This window comes from Syngnathus typhle, linkage group LG15 (genome assembly GCF_033458585.1).
Source record: "Syngnathus typhle isolate RoL2023-S1 ecotype Sweden linkage group LG15, RoL_Styp_1.0, whole genome shotgun sequence".
NCBI classification, from domain to species: domain Eukaryota; kingdom Metazoa; phylum Chordata; class Actinopteri; order Syngnathiformes; family Syngnathidae; genus Syngnathus; species Syngnathus typhle.
Genome location: NC_083752.1, coordinates 1,207,732 through 1,218,880, shown reverse-complemented (window position 1 = coordinate 1,218,880; position 11,149 = coordinate 1,207,732). Strand labels below are relative to the sequence as shown.

General features: G+C 48.8%; 1 protein-coding gene across 4 annotated transcripts in view; it reads right to left on the bottom strand.

Annotated features, from left to right (window-relative positions):
* Positions 1–113: 113 nt before the first annotated feature.
* Positions 114–11,149, bottom strand: part of sgcd (sarcoglycan, delta (dystrophin-associated glycoprotein)) — an 82,538-nt gene continuing 71,502 nt past the window's right edge. For all 4 annotated transcript variants that reach the window (XM_061298932.1, XM_061298931.1, XM_061298935.1 and 1 more), the window contains 3 exons: positions 6,569–6,641; positions 3,849–3,972; positions 114–2,015 (listed from right to left, as the gene is read on the bottom strand). In XM_061298932.1, coding sequence (XP_061154916.1) covers positions 1,827–2,015; positions 3,849–3,972; positions 6,569–6,641 — 386 coding nt within the window. In that variant the 3' untranslated portion in view covers positions 114–1,826. The remainder of the gene's footprint in view (positions 2,016–3,848; positions 3,973–6,568; positions 6,642–11,149) is intronic.

Here is an 11,149-nt window from a genome sequence, read left to right as displayed (position 1 = left end):
AGACAATAATAACAGGCATATATTCTTTATCCTCTACCAAAAACCACCAGTTTACCGAGTCGCTAAGATGTGACTGAGAAGACGTAAGAAATAAAGACATGACTCCAATGACGTGCGATCTTTCTGAACAATGCCTCTTTATTCTGGCAAGTTTAAAAAAAAAACGTCCATGGTTGTCAAGTTATGGACTGAAGAATAAACCCCAAAAAACCAAGCCGATTTCAATCCAAGCGTCGCTTCCCTTCTTGGTCGTCTTTTGAGTTTGGGCAGAAAAACCAAACCAAAGGTCAAAAGTCAAAGTAGCACACATTTAACACTCAGCACGCACACACACACACGACTGTGAGAAAGTGTGAACACGATTCAAATCGAAAGGCATAACACAGAGTGTACAAATTGAAAAAACACCGCATTTCATCAAATAGTGGCCAATTATTGATTGATTAGTAGCTCGTCAACTCCCTCTTCTTGGTGTTGAGCGATCGTTGCCTTATGAGGATCTCAATGTGGCGAGCCGTAGCGGCTCTTGATTTATTTTCCATTTGCGCATTATTTGAGGACATGAGATTTTGGGACATGATGAATTCGGGATGCTCGTTGCGTTGGGATGGCGGCAAAGTGGAGGCCATGTGGTGGTGGTGATGATGATGATGATGATGATGTGCTTCTTTTTGCCACAAGTGTAAGGCACAGGCGCACTTCCTCCTTGTGCAAGAAACAAGAAGGGCTGACCACAGAACGCATCGCAGTCCAAACAATTGCCACCAAACTGGAGCTGAGATGGCGGCACGACGGAAAAGGGAAAACAAAAACAACAAAACACGGGGACATTTCGGCACGAGTCGCATATTTTGTCGGAACCGTTTCGCGTAATTCGCCGGGATGTTGGCCGGGCACACACAAATCCCTCACCGTAGGCTTTCGGGTTTTTTGGAGGAGTTGAATGCGTTTTTTGGTGACACATCCTCTGTCGCTTCCGCCGTTTGTCTCAGAGACACTGAAAACTCGAGTGGGCTCTGGTAGTTTTACGACGCCGAAAGCCCCCGACCTCGTTTCAAACCGAGGACACCTTTATAGACCTGCCGCTTGTTCTGCTAAGAGCGCACGGGAGCGTGGGAAAATACGCAAATGCTTTCAAAATTTCAGCCCGCGCTCAACCTTCCAGCGTTTTGAACAAGGATAGCAACCTCATTTATGCACAAACTCGAAAGCATCTGACAATGGGAACCTGAAATTGGAGCTTGTCGCTTTGAGAGAGCATCCAGCATTACAATGTGCTTGAATGCAAATGCTTTCTGTTGTTGTTTTTTAAACAATGTTTGAAAACTCAAGGGTAGGATAAAAAAAAACAACAACAACAACAACAACAACATTAGCTTGACATTAGGGTGGCAGTCTAATACATCAGTGGTGTCGCAGTAAATCCTCAAAGTGACCAAAAAGCACCATTCCAAAGCCACGGGAGAGTGGGCGGGGCTCGGCCACCGGATCGGAGTCTCTCACCTGATGGGAGACTCTCACCTCTCCGGCCGGGCTCATGCGACAAAAGGTGTGTATGGCAGTTTAGGGTCACGGCATTTCAAAGCAATTATTCCTCTTGGATATTCCCAAGAATCTGTCCGGAGCAAGGAACATAAAACAAACAAACAAACAAACAAACAAACAAATAAACACGTTAGTTTCAGTTAGTCGAGCTGATTGAATTCCCGGAATATGACGTAATAAATACAGCGTCCAGAGGCTCCGCCCCCTGCCCCGCTTATTTAGAAAACTACGGATCAGGGCCTCCGTGATCAGTTCCCGTGCGAGTCCCCGTGTCTCTAATCCTAGAGGCAGACGTTGTTGCTGATTTGGCAGGTGGATCCGGTGCCGGCCTGGGAGAGGAAAAGTCTCCCGTTGGGGCAAACGCAAACCTCGTAGACCGTCTGCCTGGTGCCGGACGACGAGGCGCCGGCGGTGGACGCCTTGCCCTCCGGCAGACGCATCAGGCGGATGCGGCGGGCGTCCAGCGAGATCTGGAGGACCAGACGGAGAAGAAGAGAACAAACGTCAGTGGCAAGGTTCAGCAGATCAATCGGCAGGTTGGATGGTAACGCGCCTCAAAGTGGAGAAAAAAACGGAAATGCTTGCAAATTCACCTTGGCCCGGTCCTCACACGTTCTCTCTTTTGGATGGCTACCTGGCTTTACTGTAATTGCTCTCCGAGCTTCCGGCCGCCCCCGCCGCTCGCTCCCTTGCTGTGTTTTACTGGGCCGCGCACAATCACTCCACCGGCTCGCTGGCCAAAGGAGTTGTTACGCAAACATATTTTTCATTTGAAACAAAGAGACTACAATTTGAGAAGGAAGGGCGTGCTGTTGAATTCAATGTCTTCATTTTTTGGGTCACATTATAAACATAGTGAATATTTAGAAGAAAAATGTATGGAAAGGAGGGGGGGAAAAAAGATCTTCCCATTTGTAAGACGTCGGTCGGCATGACATTGCAGGCCCGCTCGCGTTTGCATCATTCTTCCCCTTTCTCATTTCCACTCACTCGCTCCAAGCCAACATCGATTGCGGATTCCTGTGAGACCTCATACGCGAGAAGCAGCAAAAAAAAAAACGACTAAGGGTCTCGCTCCCGTCGCCCATTAAAAGTTCAAACGGCGCCTCGGAGCGGCACCGCGTGACCCGCGACGCCTGGGAAATGTCGCGCGACCTCCTCTCCTGACAAACGATCGGCTGGCGAGAGACGGATTGAGGCCGGCGGAGGTTGCCGCGTGGAGCTGCGAGCCAATGGTCGTCGTTTGGATTCTCCGTCCCGATACTATAAATGATTCTATTTTTTAATTTCCTTTTGTCCCTAATGTGTTGAAAAATGATCTTCTGAAATATGACGTGTTAGGCAATGTCGTTTTTTTGGGGTAAGCGATTAATCACGAGGCCCGATCTCCTTCCTTCCTTCCTTCCTTCCTTCCTTCCTTCCTTCCTTCCTTCCTTCCTTCCTTCCTTCCTTCCTTCCTTCCTTCCTTCCTTCCTTCCTTCCTTCCTTCCTTCCTTCCTTCCTTCCTTCCTTCCTTCCTTCCTTCCTTCCTTCCTTCCTTCCTTCCTTCCTTCCTTCCTTCCTTCCTTCCTTCCTTCCTTCCTTCCTTCCTTCCTTCCTTCCGCCTAACGTCCTCCCTCTGTCCCCTTTCTGTCTCCAACTTTGTGCTTCATGTACATTTTTGCCGCTCGCTCACTCATCTTCCACGCCGATCCGTTCCGCACATCAGCCAACGCTGATAAAAGGATTTCCCTGCCCGGCCGGTTCTGCGGCAGTGGCGTGATGTCAGATCTGTTTCACATCAGCCGAGGAGGATTAATGGAAGAGGGGGATTGGGGGCGGAGGCAAAAAAGTCTTTTCAAAACTTAGTTGTGTACATTAAGACCTGCTGCTGCTGCTGCTGCTATGAACCAAGAGGAGGTGACCTTGACAATCACTTTGCTTGTTCTAATTTGAAGGAGGGACTAAATATGAAATATTATTGAAATAATATGAGCAAATATCATTCTTGCCTCATATTAACAATACTATTCTTTATCCTCTACAAAAAACGGACCGGCCTACAGTACAGGCGCTTTTGTCGCCACAATTGCATTCTACTGCTCCCCGGTGGCCAAAAATGTGAAAAATCGTTCTGGCAAAAAATGGACCCCGGAGCCGATGGATGGTATATTCCCGTTCATTTCAATGGCCAAAGATAACTTGTGTTTTCGCATGGATGGCCAAGAAAGCTGAGTCTGATATGAGTGTTAGTGGCTAGTGCAGAAAAATAAATCAAGTAAATCAAATGAAACCCGGGGGCTAATAACTACAGTCATAGGCACCTCTCCGTCTTTGGACTCCAGTCGCAGCTCGTTCCTGCAGATGGCTTGGATGTCCCCGGCCTCGGCCAGGATCTGGATGCCTTTGGGGGCCTCCATGAGCAGGGAGCGGGTGGGAGACTCCAGCCTGGAGAGCAAAACACAAGCAAATGTCAATCTGGAAAGCAGTTGGAAAAGACGGCATTTCCACTTTGACGGCAGAGCTCCATCTTTGAGACTTACTACCTCCTCTTCCTTCACCTTCTTTGTCCGCTCGACCGCGTTCACAAAAGCCCCACGCGAGCAAGCGAGCGAGCGAGCAATCAGCCGCGGCCCAGATTGCCATTTAACCTGCCTTATATAGTTCGAAGTGTTCACCAAGGACGGAGGATGCAAAGCAGAGAGGATGCAAAGAGGCGGCAAAGTCGTATGGTGTCAGAGACGTTCAATCATTTCTCCTCTTTCTTTTGCCGTGTCCCCCCCCCGCGTGAGTGTGCGCCATCCGGCGTTATTAACCTTTGTTTGCAGTTGCAGATATGAAGTGTCGAAAGGACGACGAAAGCTTATCGATCGATCGCTGAGGGGAAATGAGATTGGAACGGCAAGGGGGATCATTTCATGCGCAAAGGAGGGTGGGGGATACTCACCGACAAAATGGCTCACAAATGAAACCTTTAAAGGTGAACCTCATTTGGACGCAAGTGCCGTTCAACCTTTTCAGGACGTTGCTGCTCCCCAAAAATTCCCAACAGGTCACCACTGGCCCCATTGCTGAAAGCTCAGCGGCGCTAACGTTTAGCGAGTAGCGTATTTCTGAACGCTCCTGAACGGCAGCGGCTTACGACGCGCTCCATCTCCTCTCTTGTTTTGCAAAGTGTGAGATTAAAGCGTGGTCGGCATTGACAACTCCGCAGAACTCCGCAGAACTCCGCAGAACTCCGCAGAACTCCGCAGAACTCCGCAGAACTCCGCAGAACTCCGCAGAACTCCGCAGAACTCCGCTAATCGTTTTTCTTTTGTTTTCCTTGGCGTGGGCTAGCGTGAATGCTAATGGATCGCGTTGAAGCGAGCGCAAGACAGCCTTGAAAAAGGACTTGTGTGTGTTTAATTAATCATTGAAATGAATGTGACTTAGATGAGGACAGAGGTTATCCGATGAGATTTTAATTTGGAAAGCTGCGCAGCATGCTAATTTGACAGGCAAATTTTATAAAGATTTATTCATTAAGCACTATGTTAATACATGTCAAGTGAAAACAAAGTTTGAAAAAAAAAAACCCCAACAAAAATGGCTATTATGGAGAAAAGACTAATTGATGCAGAGGAGGCCGGACTAAAACGTGGCAGCAACCTCGTGCTAACGGTGCCGTACCGCTAACAGCCTTATGCTAACGTGTCGCCTAGAATAAAAAAAAAAGTGGAGAAAAGACTAATTGATGCAGAGGCGGTGGGACTAAAACACGGCAGCAGCCTTATGCTAACAGTGCCGTACCGCTAACAGCCTTGGGCTAATGTGTCGCCTAGTATAAAACCCCCAAAAAGTGGTCTCAGAGACAGACACCAGGTTATGATTTGGAGCCGCTTCGCTCCTCCCGGCATCCATGCGAACGGATTGCGTTCCAATCTGGAGCTTGCACAGTTGTGTAATTGTACTGGGAAAGTGCACTTGATGACTTTGAAGCCCTGCCGCCGGCCGGAGTTTCACCTTGAGCATCCTTCTGTTTTGTTGAAGGCTGCGGACAATAAATCTCCCGTCCATAAGGCAGCAGCACTTCAGGGACGATCATCATTACAGGTTGGAGTATCTTTTTCTTTTTTTTTTTTTGTGGCAAGAGTCCATCAAAGGGCCAACCACGCACGCGTGTGACGCTAACCAAACAGAAGAGAAAAGAAAACGTTTTCATTGCCCCTCGGCCGCCGCACTTGTCACTTATGGCCTCGTAAATATTGCCTTTTATCTTGAGCGCGGGATTGGCATCCATCAACGCACGCGCGCCCGCGCTGCTATTTTACATTGGGACAAAGTCGCCGCCATCGCCGCAATGCAAGGACACGCGCGGACGGACGGACGGACGGACGTCGCGGAAGTGACAGCTCCGAGGGATATCTCCACGTAAGCCGCCCCGACGGGGGCTCGTAACGTCCGAGCGCCACGCAAAGCGCCGAGGCTGACGGGATGGTTCCCCTCGCGCTGGCGTTTCCTAGATGGCAAAATCAAGACCAACTCAAACCCTTTCCCGACTTTCATTTTTGTCTCATCTCCGTCTTGTGCCTCCTCCAGCGCTCGCGAGCTGGTCGCCTTCATGTTCCAGCTCGTTTCGCACATCAAAAGCCTGACGCGGATCGAAGTGCACCTTTTGTTCTACAAAAAGTAGCAGGCCAGTACAGGGTGAGCCCGTCGCCGTGCGGGCGTGCGTGCGGGCGTGCCTGGGCCACTCGCCTTTAGGCCACTCGCCTTTAGGCCACTAAAGGACGGCGACTTTCTGACAGGTTGACTTCATGTCACGCCCTGGACTGCGGTCGGGGCGGGCACAGCTGACTTTTCAATTCATGGCTTTGACAAGCGTTCAATACTGACTGTCCCCATCCCAACGGCTACCAACGATCCCCAAGGACAATAGGACGAGTGCGTCTTGTTCGAAAGTAGTTCCAAAGAGACTACTTCCACTCACCGCATGCATGAGGTCCCTAAGCCACCGTGCGTGCAAGTGAACGAGCGAGAAACGTAAGCGACGGTAACTCACCGCAACTCCTTGAAAGGCTCGGCCCGGACGTGCGGCGTCTCCACCGACTTGCTGAACACGGCTCCCTGGGCGCCTGGAACAAAACGGGGATTGAATATGAAAAAGCATTCCGATTGTCATTCCTCACCTCGACTGTAAACAGGAACTCATCAGATGGAATTGAAACAATCCAAATCCCCAAAAGAAAGAAATTGCAACGACTCAATCGTTGAATCTGCTTTCAACTTTGTGACTCGCTGCATGGAAGCTGATAAAAGACTATACAGGTGGTGTATACGTAGATATTGATCAAACCGCTTTGACGTTTAACTGGAGCACAGCTGCATAAAGGGGAAGATGTGCGAGTATTTTAGTTGGCTTCAAGTGTGTTGGAAATAGGAGAAAAAACAATCAGACATCCACGCAAGTAAGGGCTTTTATCTCAGCCCGCTCAACCTGTCAGCCAAAAGTTGTGCTTTGTATTCAAAGAGGCGCTTTTGACCGACACAATCAAAGCAGCCGTATGTTTTTCATTCCAACAGATGGTTGGTTACGAAGCTGATGAAATGTTAGCGGCTACGACGCGCTTTAACCATCATTGCCGTCCGTCACTTGCCAAAAGACTTTGCGTGAAAAGCCAACAAGTGTTGTTGGACATTAAGCGCGCAGACGAGCGTGGCCAAACAGGCGGGCGACGGGAAACTCAAGGCCTTGGAAAAGTCGCTCGCTGCCCTTGACGTCATTTGTTATCGGAATCCGACCGCTGCTTTGTATTTCTATCCCTGCCTTTTTTTCTCCGCTGACATCATTCCGCGAAGCCATTTCTTGCTGCCATGCTTGCGTTTGCGGCTCAGGCGAGGAGAACAAATGACGCTATTAAATAGGAATGCATTCGCGTGTGTTAATATAGGGCGGGCAGCCAAACATCATCAGTTCTGGCCTGAAGTAGCTCAACAATGAGGAAATGCAGCGTGGAGACAAAAAAAAAAAAAAAAAGAATCATTCCGGCGATGGCTGATGCGGCGCTTCCATCCGCAACAAGATGGCCGCAGCGTCTTGTACCGATGTTAACAATGACTGTCTCGGACGAGCGTTTTTGGCGACAAGCCATCGCTTTTGGGCAGTTAAGCGTGTCAGCTTCAATGCTTGCGTATCGTGTTATGTGTCTCGTCACCGTGGGATAGAGAAAAACGTAATTTCGGTCTCTTTGTGTGTTGTGACCTGTGGAGAGATTGACAATAAAGCTGACTTTGACTTTGACATCACCAAAAACAAGCAGCCAAAGGAATACGCAGGGACGCCATGCTAAGCGTTCACGCTAGCTGGAAAGCAGCCGTTTGCTTTTGTGGTTCCGATGTGTAGGAGCAACACAGGAAGTGGAAATCTAGTCAAGTCTTCAGTTACTTTCATACGAAAGCACCACGCAATTCTTGTGGCGGAAAGTCGACTTTGATGGAAGTTTTCTCCTGACCATTTGCACCGGCAACTCTTCTTCTCATCTGATTTGCCGGCTGTGCTTTGCGTGCGCTGGCTGCGGTTAGTTTGGAATGGTTTTTAGGATTGCAGTCAGCCCAGAGGTGAGGCCCCGAGACCTTTGCTAATAAATACCCCGCTGAGCCACTTTGCCACTTTTCTCTTTGCCGTTTCAGGGGCCTTAGCGTGCCTGCAAACATCTCCCCAGCGGCTTCGCCTTGTAAAAGGCTTGGAAATTCCATCTGCGGAAAGAAAGGAAATCTCGAGTGTGGCGCTCATCTCGACGGGATGTCTGGCGTGTGAAACGGAGGAGGAAGGCAGCCGTTTGGGTTTGGGGCAGCCATTTGGGTTTGGGGCAGCCAGCCAATTGCAAGCGCTCTTACGTGGCAGAATTTGCCCGAAGCGTAAAGCGGGGAGCCCAACATTTCAAAGCCTAATGTGGCATCAAATGGTTCCAGATTATTTCGGTTTCACCTTGAAGCGGTTTGAGACAACCCGGAAGGGAGGGGCCGCCACCCAATAGAAATCATTTCGTATTCTCATTTCGTATTCTCGCTCGCATCACTCGGCGACAGCAGTGCGTTGACTGCAAGTGAAGAAAATATGTCTTGTAAGAACATTGTCTCCTTTCTTGTCTGCGTCGACAACTTCTCTGTCTCTCTCTGTCTCTGTCTCTCTCTGTCTCTGTCTCTCTCTGTCTCTCTCTCTCTGTCTGTCTCTGTCTCTGTCTCTCTCTCTGTCTCTGCCTGTCTCTCTCTCTGTCTCTCTCTCTCTCTCTCTCTCTCTCTCTCTCTCTCTGTCTCTCTCTCTCACGCCAAACAACCGACACAATGCGACAGCGAGTGAGTGAACGTCAAATCGCAAAAGTGCGAGACTTTGCTGTACAGTCGACGGTGACAATGTCATATTTTTAGCGTCACTTGTTGCGGGGCAGATTTGACAGGGCTCCGTCGAAATGGAACATTTGCCCTCGCGAGTCACTCGGAAATCAAATGCGTCCCGTGTTTTTGAGAATGTTGTCGCTGCGCTCTGTACTGTAAATGAAAGACATATGGAGAAGAAAAACAACCCGGTGCTCAAGCCTAAAAGCGACAGAAGCTTCACTTTCTCCTTTGGACTCGGCGGCGCCGCTTAATTGGGAAGAGTGATAGCGAATGGGACGTCTGCAAAAACGAGGCCTGGCGGGGCCGTCGACTTGAAAGCGCCGCTGAAGGCTGATTAGCAAGCGTGCGAGCGTGCCTGCCTGTTTAATCTCATTCGAATTCAGTCTCTCGCTCTCTCTCTCTCTCTCTCTCTGGCTCTCTCTCTCTCTCTCAAAAATAACATTGGCAAAATCGTTTGGGGAAAGGAACTTCTTAGACGTGTCGGCTCCATAACAAACCCACGCACATTGAAACTATTTTTTGTCATCTGTCCTGCAACACGTGCTGGCTGTCGAGGTTGGTGGGCGATGGAGACAAATAAAAAAAAAAAGGCTCCAAGACCAAATCCATCGAGTTCTTTTCAAAGCCATTGCATATCGCAGAGGGGGGAAAACAGGTTAATAACCATTGGATGTTTCTTTCTTTCTTTCTTTCTTTCTTTCTTTCTTTCTTTCTTTCTTTCTTTCTTTCTTTCTTTCTTTCTTTCTTTCTTTCTTTCTTTCTTTCTTTCTTTCTTTCTTTCTTTCTTTCTTTCTTTCTTTCTTTCTTTCTTTCTAGCACAGATAAAAAAATAGAAAACAAAAAAGTCATATCTTCACAAAGCCCAATAATTGCCAACGAAGCACTCGGTTTGTTCACGACCAGATGGCTGAATCCAGGAAGTGGATGTATTTTGCCGCTAGATTGATAACCTGACCAAGCATCTGTTCTCCTACAACCATTTCTGTGAAAGACATTTCTCGGACCATTAAGATCACATCTCGCCACCCACCTCTAAGCTCCGCCGACCGGGTTGTCAAAAGATTTCTTTCAAACACGCCTTTCCTGGCGCCGTTTAGGAGTTGTCACCACGGCAAATGCACCAGTCTTGACGTAAAGCATCGACAAAACCCAAATAAATCCAGCTGTCTGAATCTGCTAGGAATGAAGCTGCCGCAAGGAAAGGTGCGAATGGAAATTCGCACACGTCACGTCTTTGGCGATTGAAGCTGCCTGTTAAAACTGTTCCATTTCTTTTCAAAAATATGAAGCCAATCAGTTTGGCGGCTGTCCAAATAGAAAAGGTCAAATGTAGTTTGTCTGCGATTAAAAGCCACCCGCTTTGACGGCGGGACTAATGTGTCCGCTAAACCACGTGGGTCGGTCCGAAGGGAACGCCGTCGACGGGCGAAAAGCGCATCGTCTGCATCAAACGCCCCCCCCCCCCCCCCGTTTGCTCATCAGCGTTCCACATTTCAGAGACCAAATATTGCCACGTGGCTGTGACGATGCGGCTTTTCTTAACGGGTTGCCGCCATTAGCCGGCAGGCAGCTCCTGCGTGCCAAAGTCCGTCCCCGAGCTGAAAAAGCTGCAAGTGGCCCAATGGACGGGAAACGAGCGCCATCCATCTGGCACTCGGCTTTACCCGCTTTCAATTGCCATGGAAAAAAAAAAAAAAAGACATCAATCCGTGAGGGGAGCCGCAGCACGGAACGACGTATGCCTCGGAATGTTCCGCTTACTCGGCACTTTTTACAAAAACCTTTTGTCACTAGCTTTCTTTGTCCAAATGGTAACTGCCATATTTACGATATGAGCCCTCCCGGTTGGCGTATCGCACATTAGCCAGAAAGATACAATTAGCAGACGTGACCACTTTTGATTGACCTTTGTAATTGCTTTCATAAAAATATGAGCAAAAAAGCCCAAATCGACTACAGGTGCAGATAGTGAAATGCGACACGGCGGTAATAATGATCCTTTTGCGCTGACATTTGCAAATTTCCGCCTCGATCAATTCTCCATCTGAGTAATCGCGCGCTTTCCATGATGTGTTTCAAAAGCAACGCGCCTTTCACCGACCGGCTTGGCAAGCGGGGAAACGGGGCCGCTCCGCTCGCAGAACAGAAACACGCCGGCTGTAATTAGAAGAGTCGTTTGTTTTTGTGTAAGCAAAGCACTTTTGATTTCAAATCTTATTTCACCCATGAATGAGTTACCTTGGGG